We start from the raw sequence: 25,943 nt of genomic DNA on the forward strand, positions 1-25,943 counted from the left end.
TGTCAAGCACCATCTACGTGTAAAAATGTTATTCCAATGTGTTGTTTTTCTATGTTACTTCAAAAAAATATGTCTATTGTTTTGAAAGTTTATTTTTATTATACTTGTTCTTATACTACTTATACTACTGTCTTGTTGCTAATGTTTTTGTTTCTGCCCTTACTTAATTGGGATATGGTTACTATCTCCTTTCCATCTAGTCTTTTTAAATGTTCTAAATTTTACTTATGTGGAATTCAGTGCTATATATTCTTCAGAAAGAGAATCTAAACTTACTATTTGTGGAAGTTTATCTTACCAGAAAAAAGGTAGTCTTACAAGTATTCATGGAAATAAGTATTCATTGGTTGAGACTCCTTTTCAGGCCCTTAAATTATAATGATATTTTAATATAGTACTACATTTATATATATAGTGCTAATTTATAGCTAAAGTTGGTTTTGCTCAGTATTGACTGGTCATCTGTTTGGCATTGGGCCCTTTGTTTAAGTGTCAGGGATAGTTATTGGTGAATCAACTCAAAGTGACCCTCAGCCTCCTGGAGCTTAGTGAAGGAGAGACACAGGAAATGGGAAAATAAATAAAGAAATTATTGCAAATAATTCTATGGAGGTTATTATCCGAGTGTCCAGGGCTGGGAGAACTATGGAGACAAGATGATCAGAGAAGATTTATCTAAAGCACTTTATTTAAGTCAAGACCAAAGGAATAAGAAGGAGTCCATATCAAAGAGTCGAGGGAAGAGATTTTGAAGCAGAGGAACAATGCCTGTCAACGTCTTGAGTCAGAAGCAAGGTGAAGATACAGGAATAGACAAGTCGGCAGTGTGATGAGCAACAGGAGAGTGGTAGGAGACGAGAATGCCTAGATAAGCAAAGACCAGATCCTTAGTGGACCATGAATGCCACGGTCAAGATCCTTAGTGGAGCACGTATGCGACGGTCAAGAGACTGTGTGTTTAATGCTATGAGCGAGAGAAGGCCGTCGGGGTTTTGATCAAGGAAGTGGTATGTACTCTAGCTTCTGTGTACCAAAGAGATCTGCAGCCACAAAAGTAGGGGATACAAAGAGCTAAGCAAAGAAGCTAGCTCACTGTCAGTGATGGATGATGACGCATTGGGTGATGGGAATAGCAGAGAAGATGGAGAGAAATTGGAATAGAAGTGATAGGATTTGTTGATGGGTAATTTGGAGGATGTATGACAGAGTGGAGGAATCCAGGAAGGATGACGTCTACCTTCTGGACAGTTAGCATCTATCTTTCAAATGCCATTGCCTGCAAAAAAAAAGGGGAGCTTTACAAAAAGAAGCTGTATGAAAATGGACACCAAATGCTTCTCAGAAAATACTGCCACGAAGGGACGAATGATGCTTTAGAACTCTTGGATGTGCTTCACGTTCAGGGCCAAGTTCTGACCATAAGCTCCCTTTCCTATTAAGACCCTTGACCTAATTCCAATAAAAAAGTAACGAAGAACAGATTTGTAACAAGAAATATTAAAAGGAAGAGGATGGTATCAGCTGATGAGAGATTTTGACAGTAAGGGTCTTTTTGAAACAAAATTTTTACAAGACGGTAAACAAATGGGAGCCTGTTGATGGACCAAGCAGATGAGGAACTGACAGCCAGAAAACTTGGGCTCTAGGATAAGATAGACTATCTCCAAGGAGACTGGCTCAGGAACAGGAGGGACCCGGTCACTAGTGTTCTATGAAATTCTGTTTGGGGAGGCACTGTACCCACAGCTCAACCCTTCCTGTGTCACTTCAAGGCCCTCCCCTTGTGCATACAAAGCAAGGTCAGCGAAGTTCATTAACCTTGAGCAAAAAACAAATAGACACAGGACATCTCACTAAGGAACTAACGGACTTGCAGAGTCATCAGTACAGGATCCTCCTCCGTAAAGGCGTCAGCACCTGACCCTCCTCCCTCTCCAGCATGAGGTCCGTTGTCCAACAAACCGGACACAGGCACTACTGATCCCAATCCATGGAGAGACTCTTCTCAAGGGCTCCAGTAGAAAGCACATGTTCTGAGAATGATGATGGCAACCAATGTACAAATGTGCTTGACACAATGGATGGATGGATGGATGGATTGCGATAAGAGCTGCATGAGCCCCCAATAAAATGATTAAATATAGGAAAAAAGAAAAAAACAGCAAAGAAGGATCTTGATAGCCAATGACATAAGAAACTTAGCAGCATGAAATAAGAAAAAAAAAAAAAAACGAGACATAAACCCAGAGAAAAATATAATTCTAAATCAGACCATTAAAAATAATAGCCTAACATAGATCTAAGATCACCTTTTAAAAGTAAACAATTTTATTAGCTTTTGAAAAAGGATGCTATCAGGAAAAAAATAGATATTTTTAAAAAATAAGAATATATTCATCAAAAGAGTCAAATTCTAATAAGAGCGAGGCATTTATTTCTTACATATGACACCAAAATCACAAGTGATAAAAGAAAACATTGATAATCTGGACTTTGTCAAAATTAAATCTCGTGCATCAACAGCCAATCGCGACAGTGGAAAGACGCGTAATACACATCATGGGAGTAAAATCTTTAAAATTGTATCAGAAAAGGGACTTGTATCAGAAAGGTATGCAGCACTCTTGTAACTCAATAAGGAGACAATCTAATTTTAAAATGAGAAAAGGATTTAAATAGGCATTTCTCCAAAGTAAGTATGTAAATGGCAAATGAGTGCATGAAAAGATGCTCAAATATCATTAATCATTAGACAAATGCAAATCAAAATCACAATGAGACACTGCTTCGTCCCCCCTAACCCCAAAACCCAATCCACTGCCATGTGGTCGACTCTGACCCTATAGGACAGCATCGAGCTGCCCCTTATGGTTTCCCGTCTGTAATCTTTATGGGAGCAAAGTGCCTGGGGGATTCCAAATGGTGGGGTTAGCAGCTGAGATCTTACCCACGGTGCTTCCAGGACTTCTTCACTCCATTTAATAATCCAAAGTCAACAACATCAAGTGCTATTAAGGGTGGTCAGAAACTGGAAGAAGCCTCACACGTTGCTGGTGGGGATGTCACGTGGCCCTGCTGGTTTAGAAAAGTCTCGCAGTTCTCCATGATAGGATAAAGAAGTGTCATCCCTATGTATATCCCCCAAGAAATGAAGGTGGGTATATACTAAAAAAAAACCTGTTAATGTGTGTTCATAATCACCAAAAGAGTGGAAACAACCCAGAAAGCCCCCAACTTGGGAATGGGAAACAAAATGGGAAACAGGGGTATATTATTTGAAATAAAAAGGAATGATGCTCCGAGACCTGCTTCAACACGAGTGAGTCTGGACAGCATGACAGGCTGAAGAAGCAAGTCACAGAGAACCACCTATTGTATGATTCCCTGGCTGTGACGTGTCCACACTACTACAGCGACAGACCAGAGATTACCTTAGCTGTTGCCTGTGGTTGGAGAAAATGAAATAGAATGTCCAAGAGAGAGTGCTTTTCGTGGCATGGTCAGGAATGCATGTTCTTCATCGAGAAGAAAACCGGTGACCTGGTCTGGAGCAACTGACAGCGTGTATGAGAAGCAGTACCGTGCCCTGGTGGCACTGCGGGTCAGACCTTAAGCCGCTAACCTCCACCCCGACAACTCACATTCTCCTCTGTGTGGGCAAGCCGGACACTAAACACGGAATAAGCAAGACCAAAGAAGAATCAAGGCACTTGTCTTGAATCGTGGTGCCAGCCAAGCACACGCAAAGTACAACCGACTGCCAAATGGACAAACAAATCGGTCTTGGGAGACGTACAGCCAGAGTGCTCCTTAAAGGCAAGCGGGGTGAGGCTTTGTCTTAAATACTGTGAACATGTTGTCAAGAGACATTAGCCCCTCGAGAAGGACATCCTGCTTGGTAAAGCAGAAGGGCAGCAAAAGAGAGGGAAGCCTCCGACAAGAGGTATGGACATGGTGGCTGCGCAGTAGGTCCAAACATCACTGTCGTGGGGTTGGTGCCGGACCAGGTAGGGTTTCATTCTGTTGTGCATAGGACCACCATGCATCATAAACAACTCGGTGGCACCTAACAGGCACAATAAGCTGCCTGCATAATAAATGGAGAGGAGAGGGCCCAGGAGCCCAGCTCATGAGAGTGGCTAATCGTAGCATATTCTTAACCGTGCTCTAGAGAATATCCCCACTCCAGGATATGAACATCCCGGGGAGCTACATAAAACAAAAGGTTCCAATGGTCAAGAAAGCTTGGGAAATACTGGAGACACGTATTTCCTGAAACACTTGTTAAGTTACATTCTGAACCTCCAGGAAGGGGGTTAGCATGCGGAATTTCCTGGATTTATTTGACCTCAGTTCTTCTTTTCAGAAAGCATCTTGAGGGACTCATGTTCCTTCCACTAACATGTTTGAACCACATTGACTGGGAACATGAACTCCGTTTGGGGAGGGCTAGCAAGAGAGTGGACGCTAACAAAAGCAATCTGAGTTGGAGAATGTGGAGAACCTGAGCTATCTCAAAGCCTCTATTTTCTCCTTATCCGATCTATTCACCACTCAGGTGTCAGGAAAAAATATTTTGAAAGCATAATTCAGATTGTGACAGCCACTTGCTAAAAGCTCCTTCCTAACTTCTTGATGATATTACAATATATCGTCAAAATAATGTTCTATCAGACCCTTCCATGAATGAGCAGACCATGGCTACCTCTTCATTCTTATCTTCTGCTGTTCCTCTGTACTGAACCACGGTTCCCTCAGACCGACGGTCCGTGCAGGTCAGGCTTCTCTGTATGGGGGGATTTTCATGTGCTCTAGAACATTCTCTTTCCAGTGCCTCTGCTCTCACAGTCCTTTCTTTTGCTAAGTAGTTGCCAGTAGGCTCAGTTAGTTCTCTTACTCACATTTACCACACTTGGTGATTAAATATGTGTTGGTTTACTTGCTGATTATAAGGGCAGAGATAGGCCTGTTGTGTTTACCAATGCAGATGCAGTGCTGACGAAATGTCTCACACATACAGGTGCGCAAATATGTTGAATGGCTGGATGGATGAAGAATGGAAGGTAGCACTGGTTTGACTGAGATTGGTGGAACCCCTTGGCTGTGGCCTGTAGGCCCCATTCTAACCTAGAAATAATCTCACCTGAGGGATCACTTTTGGACCAAACAAATCATGATTGGAGGGAAATTAACAATCTGAGATGCAAATGCTACAGCTTTGCTTGATACAAAGCTAAGATGACTGTAAGCACCTACTGATAAAGACCAAGACTTCGGCCTCCGGTATGGCGTATACCTAAAACAGAAAAGCTCCTAACTGAACCAGCAGGCAACATCACCATAAATACAGGGGAAAATGAGGTTATCAATCATTTCATTTTACTTGGCTCCACAAGCAAAGCCCATCGAGGCAGTATAAGAAAATCAAATCACAAACCATTTTGGGCAAAACTGCAAAAGATCTTTCTAAAGTGTTAAAGAGCAAAGATGTCAGTGTGGAAACTAAAGCCCGCCTAATGCAAGCCATGGTATTTTCAACGACCTTGAAACGAGACAGTCCCGAAGAAGAGAATAGCCGATGCTTTGGGAGGATTGCCCTGGCAACGCGCATATGCCGTGGACGGTCGGAAGAACAAACACATTCGTCTGGAAGGACAGTCAGAACGTTCCTTAAAACAAGGATGGCGAGATTGGGTCTCCTGTATTCATAACATGTTCAGTGTTATCAGGAGAGACCAGACTCTGAAAAAGGATGTCGTGCTTGCTAAAGTAGGGCTCGTGAAAAAGAGGACACGCCCAATGAGATAGATGGACACAGCGGCTGCAGCCGTGAGGTCGGACACAGGCATGATGGTTAGGACAGCGGAGGACTGGGCAGTGGTCCACACTGTTGGACTTGGGGTTGCTACGGTTTGGAACCAATGTGAAAGCACCTATCAGAAATTAATATCAGACCACTAATGTCATGAACACAGTGTATATAAATTATATATAAAATATGCATATAATTTATGTATATATAATAGGGATATACAATATCTATTAGTTGCATTCCCCTCAGTCTCACAGCACCCTTCCTACTTCCTCTCTGGGTCCCCCACTTCCATTCAGACTTCTCATCTGTCCCTTCCAGCTTGTCTTAGGGGCCTTCGTTAACTGAGCTCATTAGTCCATTTGGGAGGATTTGGGTGTCTCTGCACTGAGCTGTGATCCACACGGAAGATTCTAGTCCTTGATCTTCATCAGCAAGAGCTTCGAGTCCTCCTCATGCTTAGCAAACAAGGTTGTGTCACCTGCACCTTGCAGGTTGTGAAGATCCCATTATCTTCATATCGTTTCCATCTCCATTTTTTCTTTTCCCAAAACTTTACTCCTGGGTAACTACTGCATTTGGGATCTCAAATGGTTGACTGTTCTAAAGTGTGTTTTCCTCATCAATGTTACACTTCCCTTTATAGAACTGGGTGTTGTTGGGTTGAGCATTGAGCGGTGGGGGTGAATTCATTTCTAGACCGGAAGGATGGTTAACGCTTATAATTTCAGAAGTTCTAGCAATTTCTGTCCAGCCAGTCCTGAAAACACATTTACAGTTATATTTTATGACTGCATTCTTATAAAGAAAATATCACTTATGAAAACACTTGCTTCACCTTTAAAGTTCATGTTTTCTTTTGATTTTTGCTGTAGGGAGGTTTTCAGAAGCAGTGTAGACCCTAGCTATCATGCTGCCATACCTAATGGAGAGGTAGGCCCACCTGTCCAGGTCAGAAACGGATGAGAAGTAATTAGGGGCTTTGGTTTGCTGTCACGTCTACTTGGGACCTTGGTCTCCTCAGAGGCGGGATGTCAGAAATGATTTTTGAGGGTTTTTCCATCTCTAACCTTCTTGAATTCTAAGGTACTTATTTGGTATAGAACAAAAAATATAGAAAGATGATCTTTTTTTTGAATGCATACCCACTACCATCTGTTTTCTGCTTTGGTGGGTAGATGCAGCAGAACGGTGGGCAAGCTACTCACTGGCCCATCACCCTCTGTCATCTCCTCATCGGTAAAATGGGTCTAGTGAAATGACAGTCCCTGGCACACCTTGACCCCTACAGAAATGTTAGCCAGATTTGGTAAGAACAGATGTATGCCCAAGATGAAAAAGCCAGTTGTCTTCCTTTGTCCTCCAATCGCTTTGTTGCATGTGCCTGGTGGTAGTCTTTTAAGCCATGGAGAGAAGTGGGGGAGGAAGGGGACTAGGAAGATGAGCTACAAGAACACGTCAGAGTAATGAGGGTGATCACAGCTCGACTTCCTGCCTGGAAACCTGCTTCTGGCCCCATTCTTGCGCACAGTGGGACGACGGACAGCTGGGGATCATTTGATTCACAGAGTGATTATCACCGTGCTATTCCTAATAGTTGCTCTGCTTTATTTCAACTGTGAAAGTTATATGGCTTGATCAAACGGCAGGAGAAGAGAATATAACAGTTTATTCCTCTTAGTTCATGAGAGGGGAGTTTCCGTCCACTGCCTCTGGAGAGACCCAATCCTCCAAGCAGCTGTTGAATCCTCATTAACGAGGAAGCACTGGCTACTGCCGAGAGCTTGCTCCCTCCCGATGTGAGAATTGCATTAATGACCTAGACTTACGCTTTTATTTTATTTATTTTTCCTGGAAAGGATTTCTTTCCTGATTGGAGAAGCAGCCTAACTCCTCGCTCACTCTGTAACCCAATCAGCTATTGCCATAATAGACAATGTTTTTCTCTGCCCCTGATATCAGAGCAGTCAGTGTGGAAGAGGAGTTTGAAAGGACGTTGGAGAAAGAGAAAGGCGTCCTGGATATAGGCGCTTTACAAGTAAGACGGAGTTGAGGAATGCGTATTCTTCTTCAGTTTCTAGTTTTCTATTTCTTTTCCCCTTTCCTATTTCAGTTATACCCCTGATTTCTTCTCCAAGAATGTTCTACCCTAATTGTCAGTTATTGTATGAATTCCAACCCCAAGTGATTCTATGTGTATCAAAGTAATACTGTGCTCTATAGGGTCTTTAATAGCTGATTTCTCAGAAGTAGATTGCCAACTCTTTCTCCAAGGTGCTACTTGAACCTCCAATTATTTTATTAGCAGCCAGGCACATTAACCATTTACACCCCCAAGGACCCCTCTGGGTCTCTATGAGTTGGAATTGATGCAGTGGCAACAGGTAGATCCTGATGGTCCTTCAGCACTAGAAGCACCCAGAGCCTTCTTAAACATGTAGCATGATTTGTAGGCCTTAGTTCAGACCTACTGAATCACTGTGGAAATGGGGTGCAGATATTTGCATTTTTACAAGACTCCCGGGGGATTTCTTGCCTGCCAAATAATGAAAACGACTACCCTGTAACAGAGGCAGAACGGATTTTGTTATCTTCATTTTATAAGCCAAGGAATGGAAGAGCACAGATGGTAAATTGCCAAGTTCAAAAGCCTGAACCAGGAAGAGGAAGCGCACCTGGATTGGAAGCCTAGAGTGTGCCAAGGCACTACCCTGGCCCCTTGTCCATGGTTTCCTGGTTCATCTCTCAGCAGCTCTGGGAGTGTTATTTCCCTGTGAAAAAGTTCAGGGAGGTTACTCAGTGTTCTGAAAGGGCACACAGCCATGCGTTTTGGGGCCAGGTCTCAAATCAGTTGTCTCTCTGACTGTCGGGTTCATGCTCTGTCTCCTCCGTGATGCTGTTTTCCTGCGTCTTCTTCGTCTCTCTGCTAAGCCTTGGGGTCCAGCATCCCGATCCGTCTCTCTCTATTCCATTGTTCAATCAAATAAAGGTAGGGTCACGCCAGGGCTTATGCTTCTAGACAATTTGCTTTTTCCAGTTAAATTCATCTTGACCCTCCGGATGCCTTGCTCCTTCCTCCTCTCCTTTCTCCACAGACAAGGTACGGAGCCTCGGTTCCAGCCTTCTCCTCTTCAATACGAGTCATGGACACTTCTTCCTCGGCAGCGTTCAGGTTCTGGAGACGTGTTTATCAAAACGTGCCCTAACGAGCACCTTGCAGCTCCAAATACAACCTCCCAGATTTCTTTCAAAGTCTTCCATCATCATTACCCTTTCGTCTGCCAGTTTTCGTCATTCTAATCAAGCAAACGAGTTTGGTCGTTACCTATTATTCTCCTGCACCTGCCTCTGCGCTGTGCCACGCATCATCCTGGAGCCTCCTGCCTCCCAACTCCCCCGTGGCTGCAAACAGGCTTCATAGGGCTCAGCCCCGGCAACAGTGCCTCAGACCCAGTGTTGAGGCCTCACAGGCCACTTCTGAGCTAGTGAGAAAGTACTGAACCACACGACCTCTGTCTACCATGGGGTTCGGCATAGGAAACAGGACCACGCGCATCACAAAGTTGCCATACTTTCCTACTTAAAACTAAGAATGCCATAATCTGAAACAGGATTAAATCTCAGTTACATTTTGCCAATATGATCTTGAGCACAGTTTCTCTCCTTTTTTTTTTTAATTTTAAAACTCTCTATTGTGATTTAAGTGAAAGTTCATGGCGCACATCAGTTTTCCATTCAACAATGAATACACGTTTTGTTTCTTGACATTGGTTGCACTCCCCCTACTGTAACAACCGTTTCCCCACTTCTTTCCCAGTTTACCATTTCCATTCCTCCTTCTTGCCTACCCATTCCTGCTTTCTGACTTTTATCCCTGGGCAAAGGTGGCCCTATTGCACGCATGGTTGTTTGTTCTAAGGAGTGCCTGGTTCACCGTATAGGTCTGTCAAGTGGCTGAAACTTGAATCGAAGTGGTGGATTCAGTTCTAGACTTGAAGGACCGTAGCCTTGAGGGTTCAACTAGTCTTTGTCAGACTGATAAGTCAGGTCTTTTTCATGATTTCCCCACCGCCCACTCTATCCAGTTCCTCCGATTGTGAGTCCTTTCAGACCATTTGGTAGTTGTAGCTCAGGGACCATCCATGTCTTCTGGTCTAAGGGATGAAGGGGTTAGGGTTCTGTGGTCTATTTCCCCTTTGAGAGCATTGTTTTGCTCTTCTTTGTTCTGGGCAGGGAGAGACCAATAGTTACACAGAGATGGTTGCTCATGGGCTTTTTAGACCCCAGTGTCTACCTAACCAAATATGATGTAGACTATTCTTTTTCTGGACTATGTTATAGCAAGTGACTTTGCTGCCCCCTCCCCAAGACAAGGTTCCTGAGGCCCTGAGCCAAGGTCACTGTCTGGAAAATGAAAGGGATAACACCCACCTTACAGAGCGATCCACATGCAAATTGCTCACCCCATGCCTGTGATGTGGTCAATGCTAGCTAGCTTGTTTTCACATTTTTCATTCAAGAGCCTTCGTAAACTAAACCACATGGACATAACTCTTGTTGACAAGACAGATTGGGTGAAGAATTTCACCTATCTTCAGTCCTTGCACTATAAATCTATCAAACTAAAGAAAATATAATTTAAACATGAAACCAAGTTACACTAGCAATTAAGATGAACATTCAGCTACACAGTGTGTCAGGCTTCACTGCCAGTGGGTAGTATATACTGTGTAAGTCTGGGTACTTTAGAGAAACAAATCCACAGAATCTCATGTATAAGAGAGAGTTTTATATAAAGGTTAAGTGCGCATCAAGAAAACATCCCAACCCAGTGCTGCCCAAGCCCACAAGTCCAACATTAACCCATTAGCCCATATGTCCAACACCAATCCATAAAGTCATTCTCCATCTCACAAAACACACACTATGATGCCAACTGCAGGAGGAAAGCCAAATCAGTGAACGTGTAAGCATCTCAGCGCTGGCAGGGGTCTCCACACGGCTGCTCCAGCACCCAGGGCTGCATCAGGGAAGGTCCACGTGGCTTCTCCTGAGGGATGGCTTGCAGGAAGTAAGCTTTGCAAGCTAAAGCAGGGAACTGGCTAAGGCAGCTGCACCCTGGTCTGACCATCAGAAAGCAAGAGACCCGAGAACTAGAAAGGCGAGGCTTACCGAGCCATTTATCCCTCCACCCTTCAATTAATCCCACATGTGTTTATCGGCCAGGTTGGCACAATAAACTAACTACCTCATATAAAATAATGGGAGGGAGAAACCAGAGGGCAGAAAAGAGAAAGGAATGGGGTTCAAGAAAAAGGGGAAAGAGAAAGAGAGAGGTCAGCATTTTGTCTGTTCTATGCAGTACCTAGTAGAGCTCCATATATACTTAGACCTGGGGAAGCAAGTTACTTTGGACCAAACAGAAGGTGCTCCTGAATTTGTTTTTAACTTGACTTCAGCTAGGTCTGCTGTAGCTCAGGATGAATCATTTCCTCACTGTGTATTCCCCACCCCCTTGGGCTTTTCAGTAGAATGGCTGTCCTATCTTGTTCATGTTAATTACAGAACCAACCCTGCTCTTTGTGGACAAGGAAAGAAGGATGAGGCTATTGCACTCTTATTGAAGTCTGTGCTCATTTGTGCATGCAGGTCCTTGGGAAGGAGTTATCCTTTTGTCTGGAAGCAGAAGTTGGAATGCTGTTTTCTGAGTTACACTCTGTGGTTCCGAGTAGAATTCAAGCCCCAAAGACCATGACTAAAGATGTGTCTTATTATAAGAGAGAGCTGTGATATGCCCCGGGAGAGAAGGCTCGGCGATATTTCAGAGACGTCATATGTGCAGGTGGATAACAAAGGAAGGCAGTTCTCCCAGAGCTGGGGCCTCCTGGGGGAGGAAGGGGGCTCTTACAGTGAAAGGAGATACGTTGCTCTTTTCACTAGCAGGTTGGCTTCAATGGGGGGAAACAGAGACCCTTCCAGTGCTGAAAGGTCTGCCTGGCATGGGCCAATTGCCTGTGCTACAGGTCTCTGTGCCCTTTCTTCTTTTATCTTTCTGTGCTTCACCCAATGCCAGTAGAAGAGCCAACAGACCCTGCCTCTGAGCTCATAACATAACATCTGCCGTAAGTCAAGTTTGGAGACATCTGACTTGGGAAAATCAAAAGCTTCCCCTCTGGTCTTTATTCCCATCCTGGGTCAACTTTGAGTTTTCACTTTTATAGATTTAAACTAGGGATTAAAATAGAAGTGGATGGCTGAAAATCCTTGGATATACCAGACCCTAAACAGCATGTTAGTTTCCCGGTGGTAGTTGCCTCCCGACAGCATTCTTCCGTGTGCGTGTTCTTCCACCTCCGATATTACCAGTGCGCAGCATTTTGCAGCTGTGTTGAAGTGACTCATTTGTACGGTTTGGGCCAGTTTCTGAGTAACAGGCAGAACTTGAGAGGAGGAGAATCCATCAATGTTAGATTAGAATAAAGAAGAATATTGTTTTTTTAGACTTCTGGTTCTCTGCAGGACCAATATAGATGTAAAAGCAGAGTGTGGAAGCAATATAGATCCCGAGTAGATATAACGAAAAAAATAAAATGAAACCAAATCCCACTGCCTTAAAGTCAATTCTGCTTCGCAGCAAGCCTGTCAGACAGAGTAGAACTGCCTTTGAGGGCTTCTGAGAAAGTAAATCTCTAGGGGAGTAGAACATTAATCTTTCTCCCTCGGCGCAGCTAGTGGTTTCAAACTGCTGACCTTGCAGCCGGCGGCCCGATGCGTGACCCACAGCCCATTTCCCACTACAGCACAGGGTTCCTGGAGTGAGATACAGGGGCCCTTCATTTTCAGGTGGGAGGTGGTGCCACAAATTCATTAACTATATTCCCTGTTCCTTGGGATTTTGTCTAATAGATTTCATTTATGTGTTGTTTCTGTGGGTAGGTTTGCTTCTTCTAGGACTGCCTTAAAAAATAAGTCAAAGACCTCTGGAAAGCAAAGATTAGCCATGATTTAGAAGAACAAGAAGCTTGGTCATCCTGGTGGTATTTGGAAATGTCAACTTGTTTGACATAATTTGCCAATTATATATATTTTTCCTACTCACAGTCCATGTAGAAATGCTTCCATATGCTGGAAGTTGGTCTCATCGTTTTGCTTAGAGGAAAAAAGGAATAATATGTTTTATCGCAATTTTCACATAAGGATGTATTTAATAATGGCATTTCTTCAGTGTTAGCTATAACAGCCTTTTACTGGCTCATCACTTACTAAAGTTAAAAAGATGATAATGATATTTGTTCAGAAATATTGAATCTTAATTTAAATATGTAAATACATAATTAAATGAATAGATAGTTTACACATTTATATTTCATACACAAAATGAAATATTAGATGAGGAGCTGGCTTTACTTTCATTTATTCCCTCCCCCAAAACAAAGAGGAAACTTCAAAGCTTCAGAAACCACGCTCATTGCCATTGAGTTGATGCCAATCCATAACTACCCTCTAGGCCAGTGGTTCTCCACCTTCCTGAAGCCGCGACCCTGTAATCCAGTTCCTCATGCTGCGGTGACCCCCAGCCATAACATTATTTTTGTTGCTACTTCATAAGTGTCATTTTGCTACTGTTATGAATCGTAATGTAAATATCTGGTATGCAGGATATGTGTTCATCGTTACAAATTGAACACAATTAAAGCATAGTGATTCATCACAAAATGATGTGTAATTATATATTGTGAAATATTTATTTCTCATGACAAATAAATGAAATTTTGCCTTGAAGCATGGTGTAGCATGGGTAGGAGTCTTCACACCGGGTACTCATATGTGGGTGTATCTGCATGTGGGCGGAGATGGATAGAGGAGCAGTGTCTCGGTTCCTAAGACCATCGGAAATCTGTGTTTTCAGATGGTCTTAGGAGACCCCTGTGAGGGTCCGTTCACCCCCAGGTTGAGAACCGCTGCTCTAGGACGAAGCAGAACTGCCCTGTGGGTTTCTGAGACTGTAAAATTTGGTTTGATCTCCTAAACTTACAGCTAGAAGCCCAGTTCATAACTGACTGCACCACCAGGAGCATTCCCGATGCTAGTTTCCTTAACATACTAAATTCGCATATATGGCTTTGAGTAGTCGTTCTGTTCCCTAAACCCCTTCATGAATTCCTGAGCTAGAAATACTTTATCAGTTTTTATGATGCCATTTAATATGTGGTAGATCATTACTGCAATTTTCAAACATTTTTTGTCTATTCAAGATGAATGTTACAATAATTTTGTAAAGTTTCAAAAAGATCTGTCAGGATTGTTTATTAGAAAAACCCATAAATTAGTGTATGAAGAAAAGTAGTTTTCCTACCCAGAATTATGTTTCCTACCCAGAACATATTTTCATATGTTCATGTTTGAAATATTTTCTGTAGATTATATAATATTCAGTATATAAATTCATTATATTGCAAATTTAATTATGACTTTTAAAGAATTTTTTTAGGGAAATAGTGAAAAATCCTTAAACACTAAAGGTCCTTTATACTTAACCATTCTCTTTATCATACTATTTTTTATAGAAGGTTATTTAAGGACTTAATTATCAACGTAGAACAAAACAAATTACTCAATGATTATGAGGATTCCAGATTATAGATCAGGAAGAGGTAATGTGCAATTTCCAACATGCCAAATTAGATTTATTATTAATTGCCTGTGAGAGCAGATCCTGATGATTTGTTTCCTAATTTTCTTGTGACTGTTAACTGTGATTATACCAATGATCATTGACTTCAAGTTCCTTGACAGATGTTCAGGAGATTGGAAAAAACTCACCAACACCACCATCAAAAGTCCCCTCCTGCTGGCCCCGGTTTGGGGAATGGTATTCCTGCAGTGCAAACATTGGTGCCCTCTCTTACGCACTTTACCCCACTGAAGTTCAACTGCCAAGTCCACTTGAGAACACCAGCACTCTCTCTCCATTGTGTCTTTTTTTCACATCCACATTTTAACGCTTCCCACCACTCTGGGATCATCCATCTCCTGCCACTTTATCTGAACCGGTATCTTGTGTCTTTACCATAGGCAGACCGGTCTTTCTAAAAGTCGAATCTAATCCTGGTGTATAAAACCCCAGGTGAAACTATTGGGACAGCAAGTAAACTAATTGTTTCTGGAGGTACGGTGGTGGTGGTGGAGGGTGGGGATGGGGATGGGGGTGGGGTGAGTGTGTGTGTGTGTGTGTGTGTGTGTGTGTGCGTAAAGTGGGTAAAAAGTCGCTGATGTCAAGGAGTTCAGGAAGGAAAAGAAGGCTTTAAAACTGATGGTGGTAGAAACTGTACAATACTGCTTGGTGTGATTGAACTATGGAATGATATGAAAGCTGTATTAACTCCCAATAAAATAGTTTCAAAAAATAAAAATTTCACACCTTTTGATATATCTGCTTGAATCACATCCCCCCTCCCCAAATGGTAACAGTGCCAACTTAGCCACATTGTATTCAGCTGCCCAATCAGACAAGAGGCAACCTGATTCAAATTTCTCAATGATTTCTTTCTTTAAGTCTCCTGTGGTTAGCACAGTTTCCCCTTAGTTTTACTGCTGGTATCACTAACTTTATTTGCAGCCATGTTTACAATGTTTTACATAAATAAAGCACATACACGCGCACACACACACACACACATACACAAATCTAGTCCTCTTTAGATAGTATTTAAACACAAGATAAAGCCTACAAACATATACATGCATGGAACGAGATAGCTCTATTTGACCCTACTGTGTGGGGTGTTAGCATAGGTAAACAGGACCGGGGCTGGACTTGGACTTTGCTGTCAGACTTGTTACATTCACAGGTGGGCTTTAGTGATCGTAGCAGCACCCATGGGAATAGGGCTCTTCTTGATTCTTCTTGCTTTGTCCACACTGTTCGTTTGCTTGTATAACTCTTCAGTCATCCCCTTCAATGCAGGTCCAATGTCCTTTCCAGGGGGAAGCTTTATCGTTCTTCTGAAGGCGCCCTGGTGGTGTAGTGAGTTTTTCCTTGAGCTCTTAGCCACAAGATTATCAGTTCGGACCCACCATCTCTCTGTGAGAGAATGTTGGGGCCTTTTGCTCTCACACAGATTTACCGTCTCAAAATCACACAGGGTCAGTTCTCCTCTGTTCTGTGGGGCAGTTCGGAGTCAGAAGTAACTCGATGGAAGTGAGGTCCGGGTTTTTGGTTGATTCCTCTTCTAATACCATGAGAGGTAGAGCAAATGGCTCTTTTGATTGTGGTCCCACCGCAGTCCATCGTTCCCAGTAGTACAGCACCTGTAAGCTTTTTACAGCTCGTTGTATAAGTATTCCCTGTCTCCTGGGTTCTGTTGTGGTGGTTTCAGAGCATAGACCTTCCTTGCTCCACCTTTGAGAGCAGGACCTGGCACAATGTCTTACAAACAAGCACTGAAATGTTGACGTCTAAGAGAAAGGCAATGAGCAAAGATGCTGCTCAGGCCTTCCCCCTCCCCGATAATTATAATAGTGTTTTCTCAAGCAAAAATTGCAACATCTGAGAGCTGTCCTATACTTCCTGGCATTAGTAAGGTGGAGGCCAGATAGGCTGCTACAAAGAGAACAGGAATTGGAATCCGAGAACCTGGGTTTAGTCCACACTCACTCAGTTACTGCCATTGCGTCATTTCTAACTCTTTACGGGACTAGAAAGCTGTCTTTCTCTGGAATTGCTGCTAATGGTTTCGAACTGTTGATCTTTTGGTTAGCAGCCCAATGAATAACCACAGCACCACCTGGTTTCTTAGTCCACACCAACTCTCTGAATTTGAGCACGTCACATAACTTGTATCATACTCAGCCTTTTCTATTATGAAATAGGAATATCTACTTAACCGGGTCATCTTGAAGATTATGTGAAATTATACGTGTAAACAAATGGAAAACCTTCTATAGTCAGAACATTCTATAAGAGAATGGCTACTTTTATATGAAAATGAAGGTCGTATTAAATAAAATACCGGTGTATCAGTCTTACATAAAATACTTCTATTTTAGAGATAGTTTGGGAGGAGTAAATCCATGTAAATATATCTTTTTATTCCTTTTTAAAAATATATGTTTGATCTAAGATTGTCTGGATTTTTTAATTTAAAAAATCCTGATGAGAATGCAATGTTTCCTTCCCAACTTCATTTCTGGATCACTTGCTTCTAAGATTATTGTCAGCATCGATCGCCGTAGAGTGCTTATGTGACTGGGACAGTATTTTAGATGCCAATCCGTTATCTTTCTCTGCTAGTTGTCCTTTCTTTCTCCTTCTCCAATTGGTGGGGCTAGTTGGCTGTGCAGCTGCGTCCTCGGGGAAAGCATACAGCAGTGCACAGAAGGCAGAAAGATAGTTCAGTCATCTTCTCTAGATTCTGAACCCCAAATACCCTATAGATATAAGGTCAGAAATAGTATGGAGACTGAAACTACCCTCCCAGAGTCTGACGGAGTTTTCTGGACTGGGGAAAAGTCATGTGGAGAAGCCCAAGATTCCCAAAGCAGAAGGGACCAGCTTCCCAAGCAGTTCTGCTAGTAGGAGTGGCATGACCCCATACGATTTGGGCTTCTTGGGATCTGGGCTCTATGATTTCTCTAGTCGGTGAGGACAATAGCAATCTGTATAATGGCCTGCTCACATTGCCTTGGCACCAAGTAACTACTCAGTTAATGTTCTTTTCCCCCTAGCCCAAGTTGCTATATTGGCCCCGCCCATCATTAACGATTTTATGCTTCTTGCCTTTTTAAAGACATCTTTATCCCTTTTCTCTATCCATTACACTCTCTTATCCTTTGTTTCTATGCTGCTTTTCTGGTGTGTGTTCTCGATCCTACACTGCTCGATGGCACTGGTGAAACAAGGTCAGATCATTCAGACGAACATCAAGACAGGGCGGCTTCTTTGTTGCTTTTCCTCTTCAAAATACACTTCACTTTGACGCCAGCCAACACCCTGGTGTCCGCCTCTGATTTGTGCTCTTGTCCACCTCTGCAGAAAGGCTCGGCCATCCTCACCACCATGGCAAAGAGACTCTGAGCAGAGCCTAGAGACTTCTGACGAGATCCACTGGGATAGGACTAGGGACTCCCAGACAAAACCACCTCCCGCTCTGGCGGGAGAGTTCTTCAGTTAGGACGTACCGATGAAAGACTAGGTTTTTTTTTAAGATCAGGAAAAGGTCCTGTATTAGTCTAGGTACTTTGGAGAAACAAATCCACGGCGACTCATGTATGAGAGAGTTTTATGTAAAGAAAAGGTGCATCACGAAAACATCCCAACCCAATGCTGCCTAAGCCCACAAGTCCAACATTAACCCATTAACCCAACACCAGTCCACAATGTCTTCCACCTCACAAAACAGAGGCAATGATGCCGACTGCAGGAGGAAAGCTGAGTCAGTGAACGAACAAGCATCTCAGCACTAGCAGGGGTCTCCACACGGCTGCTCCAGCATCCAGGCTGCATCGGGATAGGTCCATGCGGCTTCTCCTCAGAGATGTCTTGTAGGATGTCAATCTTGCAAGCTGAAGCAGGGAGCTGCTAAAGCAGCTGCATCCTGGTGCGACCATCACAAAGCAAGAGACCCGAGAACTAGAAAGGCGAGGCTTCACCACCCATTTATCCCTCCGCCTTTCAACCAGCACCACATGTGATTATCGGCCAGGCTGGCACAATTAACTAACTCAGGTCCCCTCCAGGACCTGGGGGCTGAAAAGAGTACCTTAAAGAACTGAGATTGCCTGTGTCTGGGTGGTAATGCTCTCAAACAGTGATAATAGCCGTGCCAGCACACAGCCTCGGACCAGGTGAGTGGGGGAAGGGGTAGATTGGATCACTGACTAATTACAGTCATGTGACTTGTAATATCCTAGGACACCTTTGAGTCCCTAATGCTGCCTCCTGGACCTTTGGTTCTCGTGGAACTCCCAGAACACAAAGCTCTGCTGGCCCTCCTTGTGAGTTTTAAATACAACTGTGAGATGGCAGCTCTCAGGTGAGCTGCCCTGAAAATGGCTGCAGTTTTCTTTGTGGTGCACAGGTTTCTACACTCAGTCAGATGGGCAGCCCATCGGTAGTGGACACTGGATGCTGCCAACCACAAGGGCAGTCCTCCAAACCCAGCAGCAGCTCCAAGAGAAGATGAGACTGCCTGCCCTGTGAAGATGGACGGTCTCAGAAATCCTATAGAGTCGCTCTGAGTTGGATTCGATCCAATGGCAGTGGGTTTTTGTTATATTTGTATAAATACACTGGGATTTCTCCAGGAAGAGAGGTTTCAGGGTTTTCAACAACATCGATTGTGCTTTCATCCTTGGGGAAGGATATTTGTTTCCTAACAGAAATTGGAGTTTCTAGGAAATGGAACAGATACGTTTTGATTATAGGGGAGGCAATGTGGGTGCCAGCTAGCATGCACTGAGAAAGACAGACGTAGATTGAGTTCTTGATTTCTTAGTGGTGAAAGGTGTGGAGGGAACTATTACGTTCAGCTACCTTTGCCTTCTTTATAGCTTGCCCACTAATAGCTACGATTTCCAATGGCTCCGTGTATCTCATTTTAACCTTGGGGATGAGATCTCTTTTCATTTTGTTTTCTATTCCTTACAGATTCATGAAGGTGGCCGGAAACGCAGTGGATGCAGTTACCTGGCAACAGTAGGTATTCACCCTTTTGCTCTTATTTCTGGATCAGCTATGGTGAATTGAAGGCTAATTAGTTGTCACCAAGTTCATAAGTGACATTAAGTAAATTATCCTTCATCTTCAGAGGAACAAAAAGTTAAAATTAGACACAAAGTATTCTTATGACACATGTTGTCTCAAAATACTTAGAGATTGTTTGTTTTGCTGTTTGGGAGGGAAAAAAATACTGACACATTTTTAGAGGACTCAGCAATTATGAATACTTTGAAATTCACATGCCATAAGTGAACAGGTAAAGGGGATCCGAGCCTGACAGCTCATCCACACAGATTTTTCCTGTAGGAATATATTTCTTTGTTGAAGAGCAGAAATTGTTCTAATTACTCAGTATATCATGTGAAAGTAGAAACACCTTGTGATATTAGTGGCAGTGTTCTTAATTAGTGCCAAGTAGTCTCTAATATGAAGCAGATTTTTTAAAAATGGAAAGAAAATGAAGGAAGGAAGTTGTCTCAAGAGAGAAGATAACCCTGGTGTTCTAGGAAGAAGTTTACGATGGTAAGGACCTGTTTTCCCAAAGGTAACTTGGCTTGTGGAGAGAATGATCTGATTCATAAATCTAAATTTTCCTCATGACTCCTCCTAGCCTTGGTGCCAGAATGCCCTTCAAGAAGTTTATGAGTCCATGTGGGCGGGGGGAGTGGGGGTGGCGTAGACATAGTGGGGCCCGCTCAGGACATCAGGGCAGTCTGGGGAGTGAGGACCACCTTAGAAGAGAGACAGCTTGAGAGCCCTGGACTTTGGCTCCTGTTTCTATGTACTCTGGTTCTTCCTGCCTAGATCACTTATCCCTTCTATTGAACACCCACCTCAAAGGGTGGTATTCATTTCTGGGGGGTGTTAGGGGGGGATCATGGATAGATATAAAAAAAGATAAATAGAAAAACAAATACTTATTATATATCCCCCAAAGATTTTTATTTGTTGGCAACCAATAGCTTCAATCATATTGGGCAATATTTCATGCCACATGTATACTCTTCATTTCTTTGAACAAGCTCAAAATGTGTTCAGAAATTCTTATCCGCCTTTAGTTTAGTTTCATAATTCACAGATTAAGTGGGTCTTGGGATCCCTTCATCTGATTACTGAAATATCCCAGCAGGTAATCCCTTTGCACTTAGACAAAAAGCCACTCTCTCTTCTGGCCTCATGAAGCCTTTTCATGGTTGGGTGGCCTCCGCTGCTCTCTGTCCTTATCTGGGGCCTCGGTCTGTTCGGTGATTCCAGTTCCGCCTCTCAGTGGACGTCAGGTTTTTGTACCCTCAGAACCTTTGTGCCCAGTGTTCCCTCTTCAGAGAGTCTTGTCCTTCCCACTCTGTGTGGCTGCTCCTTATGCTTTAAGTCTCGACTTACATTCGATGTGCTCAGAGAGGCCTTCTTTGACCATCCTATTGCATGCAGAATCTTTATTTCATTTTTTCCTTAGCTCTTTGTTGTTGTTTTCATAGCATTTACCATAACTTAGAGTTATGATCCTTTTCAAAACTGGTTTTTCTTATCCATCAGAATGGAACTTACGCAAACCAGCCAGTATTCATTTAGACATTTCCTTATTAAGCATTTAAATAGAGCAAAACCTGTGGAAGCCAGAACCTGTATAAGGTGGAAACCCATCAGAGAAGGGAAATGGAAATGATTTCTACTAAAAGAAAAGAGGTAAGATTGCACCTTGTCAGAGGTGGAAAACTTGTGAGATCTGGAAAACAAAGCCGTCAGTTCTGTCAGATTCCCACTCTTGCCGTTTTCACGGTACTGATAGCACTGTGGCAGGAAGGGGAACTGCTCCGTAGCTGTGCGTGAGCTCGCCATGCCTGCTCCTCGCGACAACCACGCGAGGTAGGACTAGTATCAACTCCATTTTCCCACAGCTCACTGGATGCAGTAGAAAGTCTAACGATGACCCAGAAAGTGGCAGACCTGGGGCTTGAAGCAACCCTACCTTCTTCCAGTGACGTTTCTCTTCATCACGACTGCCCTTTGGTAGCAAGACAAGGCCCCTTTCTTGGGAATATGAAGCTGTAGTGGAAGAAGTAAGATGCTGCTCAGTGTCTTTACAAAAAGACTCCTCAAGTAATGTAGCGTCGAGGCTGAAGCTTACGGGATTTGTATAATTCTATAAATGAGAGATAATGAGATCCACGTAGGAAATTTTGGGGATAAGAATGTGTGATTTTGCAAATGATCAGGGCAGATAAAGAGGAATCAGAGACAGCTTTTCTTCTCTATTCGAGGACTCTGTGTTGCATAAATGGACTGAAGTGAGCCCAGCATTTTTCCCCCCTATAATACATTTTTCTATAATGGGGAAATGTACTTTTAATAACTACATTTCATCTTTTGACTACTTTAAAACAATTGGCCATCTCTCAAGATAAAAACCATGCCTGTGCAACTACTCCAAAGGTACCCTCCATAGCAGGGAGGGATTGTATGTCTCTTGGCTCCATGATCAGCACTAATCTGGGGACCATGGTAACACCTGGAACCTCCCATTTATCATCTCCAGTCCTAAAACAATCCTAGTAAATCTGGCAAGAAGGATGCTGAGAAAAGTGAAGGATACTTAATAATGGAAAGTTATTCAAGAGTCCTTAGGAAGGGTCAAAATCAACTTGGAATCTGTCAATATACAGATATGTCCATAACCAAAATAATCGATTACAGAATCAGAAATAGCTTGAAGAACTAGAACTCTTTATTGAAAGCCACATATAAACAGATGCTTACATATATTTATTCTCTTTTGATTTGGAAGCTCCTGCTCTTGGGTTTGCTACATTGTGAGAACCAAGATATATGATCTAGCGATTGGCCCCTCACTAACTAACCCAAGCAGAAAAACCAAGTAAGAGTGAGCGACCCTAACAGCACCCTGCTTTTATAGCTAGCTGACAAGAATGTTAAGGAATCTATTGTAAATACATTCAAAGAGTTAAGGGAAAGATGTCCACTGTGAGAAAGAACAAAATGGAATTCATGAACTAAAAAGAGTTATGTGAAATTTAAAACACACTGGACTGGCTAACAAGATGTTAGAAACTAAGAAAGGGTTAGTGAATTTGCATACAGATAAACAGAAATAAGAAACAGATCTAGCAAATGAAAGGTTCTGAAATTTGTTCACTCACACAAACATCTTTCCCTAACTCTTCGGATCGGGTGCAATGGTAAAGGTGTTTCCTTGCTTCTGTTTCTGTTCTGCTTTGATCTGCTTTGCTCAAAGTACACTGCTTTCTGCAGCTCTCAGGGCTACCAAGGAAGCGGGAGACTCTATCTAACTGTCTGTTCTACTCGAGTGTCAACTTAGAATATGGTAGAGCAACTCTATAACATGCTTTGCCATCACGCCTGTGGTAGTTGCCTAATCTGGTGTCAACTGGTGGAGGGGTGGAGTCTGTCCTGTCAATCAGGTCGCAGCTTGATGACCTCATTTGGAGGCGCTAAAGAGATAAATAGCTTGCTTGAGGTGGGACAGACAGATTCTCTACTAATCTTCCTGCGGACAAGCCACATGGAGCTATAGCCAGAGCCCTGGAGCTGGAGGAGCCGCGTGGAGACCCACATCAGCGCTAAGATGCTTCCACCATCAGTGGATCCATAAGACTTTCCACCCACTGGCCTGTGATCTTCCTGCATTTAGCATCATTGCATGGCTGTGTGACTCTTAAGAGGAATTTATAGACTGGTATCAGACATATGGGCTAATATTGGACTTGCAGACAATCTGGATTGGGTGGGGTTATTTTCTTAATGTACAATTGCTCTTTGATATAAAGCTCTCTTACACACACATGAGTGTCTATGAATTCGTTCCTCTTGTCTACCCAGACTAACACAGCACCATCTCATAGGACATATGTGATATGGACAGAGACCTAGAACCCAAGAATAGAAAAAGTGCCTTTCTATGTATGTCAAGAATTCTGTCTTTGGTGTCCACTTACTAATACTGATACTTTACTAAGTGGGAAGAAAATGAGCTAAGCTTTAGCCAACCTCAGTGTCAATATCGAATGATCTGATATATAAGTAATTAGAATCCTTAAGGACAGGAGAAAGGTAATGGGGCAGGACTTTTTTTTTCAGTCATCAAGTCTGGACTCCCAAGTTTTGTGGGAAACATTGACACAGATCCAATAAGGAAGACAAACCCTAAGCAGAATGAAGACAAAGAAAATAACACTTACGAACATCAGAGTCAAACTATTCATAACAAATACTAAAATAAAAGCATCAAAGAAACCTGGGACCAACAGTATTTTACACACAAAGAAACAAAGACACCGTGATGGCTGATTTGATGTCAGCAATGGTGAGGGCAGGCAACAATGGTACAACATCTATAAAGTGCTGAAAGGAAATAGAATCCTATTATATAGCAAAAATACTTTTCAAATACTAAAGCGAAGTAAAGCTATGTTGATAGATGAAAGCCAGGATCCTGGTACTTCAAGAAAAACTAAAGGTTAAAGTTGAAGTTCTCTAGACTGAAAGGAAGTACCCGCAGAAGGGAACTTGGCCTTGTAAGTGGTAGATTGATGGAAGATGATCAAAGATGATTTTTTAAATGTGTCTTAATAAAATACACAGTGGACTCAAAGACAAAACTGGTTTTGTGGCGTTTGTAGTATATACTGGTGGTGTTAGTCGCTGTAGATTAGCTTCAGTTGCATGGTGACCCTCTGGGCAAAGTTGAATTGCTGGATAGACTGCTTAAGGATGTCATCTTCTGAAGGAAACCACTAGACATTCTTCCAAGGTATGTCTGGGGGGTGGGCGTGGGGATGGGGTTCAAATCAGCAACCTTTCTAATACATAAGCAGTCAAGCACTTAACCACCTTAATAGTATAGAGAGATGTAAAATATATGCCCTTCATGCCATAGCCATGAAAGATGAGCAGGAGAGAAGTTAGGACATAGAATTACGCTGCTGCAAACTTCCTACCTTTTGCCCCTGGTGGTGTAATAGCAACTCTTGTCAGAATGGAAGAAGGCTACGGGCTGCGTTCATCCTGAAACCCTGTACCAGCGGGGTAAATTCCTCTCACGATCTTCACTTTGACCTTCTCCTCAGAGATAGCTCTCCTGGACAGTGCCTCCTCCTGTTCCAACCTGGACTGGTTGAGCTCCATGCTTCCTGCACAGCTGTTGTCCTGGGGCCCCCATTCCCCATCACCTGGGGGATTCCTAGTGCCTCTCGGATTTGTTGGACCTACGCCTTGTTTAGAGGCTTACTCCCTCAATTTGGTAGAGCGTGTTTTCCATGAATTTCCAGAAAAAGATAAATGAGAGGCAAAAATAGGATTCTCTCTTTTTTTTTTTTTTCCTTTTGGCACATTATAGATGTACCATTGTGGCCTGTCCCTCACCATTTCTGACATCAGCTCAGCCATCACTTGTGTGCTTGTTTCTTTGTATGTAATTTTTTCCTCAGATTTCTTTGATGCCTTGTATTGGGGGTTAATTAATGTTTGGATGCATATCCATTTTCCTTGGATTGTGACACCATTTGATTCTAGCTTTTCTTATAGTCGTTGGAAAATCCAGTGCCATTTTTAGGTGTGTGTGTGTGTGTGTGTGTGTGTGTGTTTCCAGGTGTTTTTCTCTGTCTCTCTCTCTTTCTCAGTACCTTTAACAGCCTCTTGTCTCCGGGGAGTCTTTGTAAGCCTGTCTTTCATTCTGCTCATTAGCTGGCTGGTCTCAATCTGGGGACGTTTTCCTGAAGGGTGTTTCTTTGATAAGCTCCTTCTTTCCATGTGTTTTTGTGCTTTCTTTTAAAGTTTTCTTTAAGAAGACAAATATTTTTTTAAATCATTTTATTAGGGGCTAATACAACTCCTATCACAATCCATACATACATCAACTGTGTAAAGCACATTTGTACATTCATTACCCTCATCATTCTCAAAACATTTGCTCTCCACTTAAACCACTACCATCAACTCCTCATTTTTCCCCTCCCTCCTTGCTCCCCTCTCCCTCATGAACCTTTGATTATTTATAAATTATTATTTTGTCATATCTTGCACTGTCTGAAGTCTCCCCTCATCCACTTTTCTTTTTTTTTAATAATCATTTTATTAGGGGCTCATACAACTCATTACAATCTGTACATACGTCATCTGTGTCCAGCACTTTAGTACATATGTTGACTTCATCATTCTTACGACACCCACTTTCCACTTGAGCCACTGGATTCAGCTCATTTTTCCCTCTCCCTCCCCGCTCCCCCCGAACTCCCAATAATTTATAATTTATTATTATTTTATCATATCTTACCCCATCCCACATCTCCCTCACCTACTTCTCCGCTGTCCGTCCCCCAGGGAGGAGGCCACATATAGACCTTGTCCTCTGTTCCCCCTTTCTCCCTCTCTTTCCCT

The 25,943-nt window shown here is 42.8% G+C and overlaps 1 protein-coding gene across 1 annotated transcript in view; it reads left to right on the top strand.

Moving 5' to 3' along the window:
* The window catches only part of HPSE2 (heparanase 2 (inactive)), a 668,247-nt gene that overhangs the window by 417,072 nt on the left and 225,232 nt on the right, over window positions 1-25,943 (top strand). The window contains exon 6 of the mRNA XM_004701008.2: window positions 19,461-19,508. Within this exon, the coding sequence (XP_004701065.1) occupies window positions 19,461-19,508 (48 nt within the window). The remainder of the gene's footprint in view (window positions 1-19,460; window positions 19,509-25,943) is intronic.

The sequence above is a fragment of the Echinops telfairi genome, unplaced genomic scaffold, assembly GCF_000313985.2.
Source record: "Echinops telfairi isolate 266 unplaced genomic scaffold, ASM31398v2 ScPeMD7_70;HRSCAF=299, whole genome shotgun sequence".
NCBI lineage: Eukaryota > Metazoa > Chordata > Mammalia > Afrosoricida > Tenrecidae > Echinops > Echinops telfairi.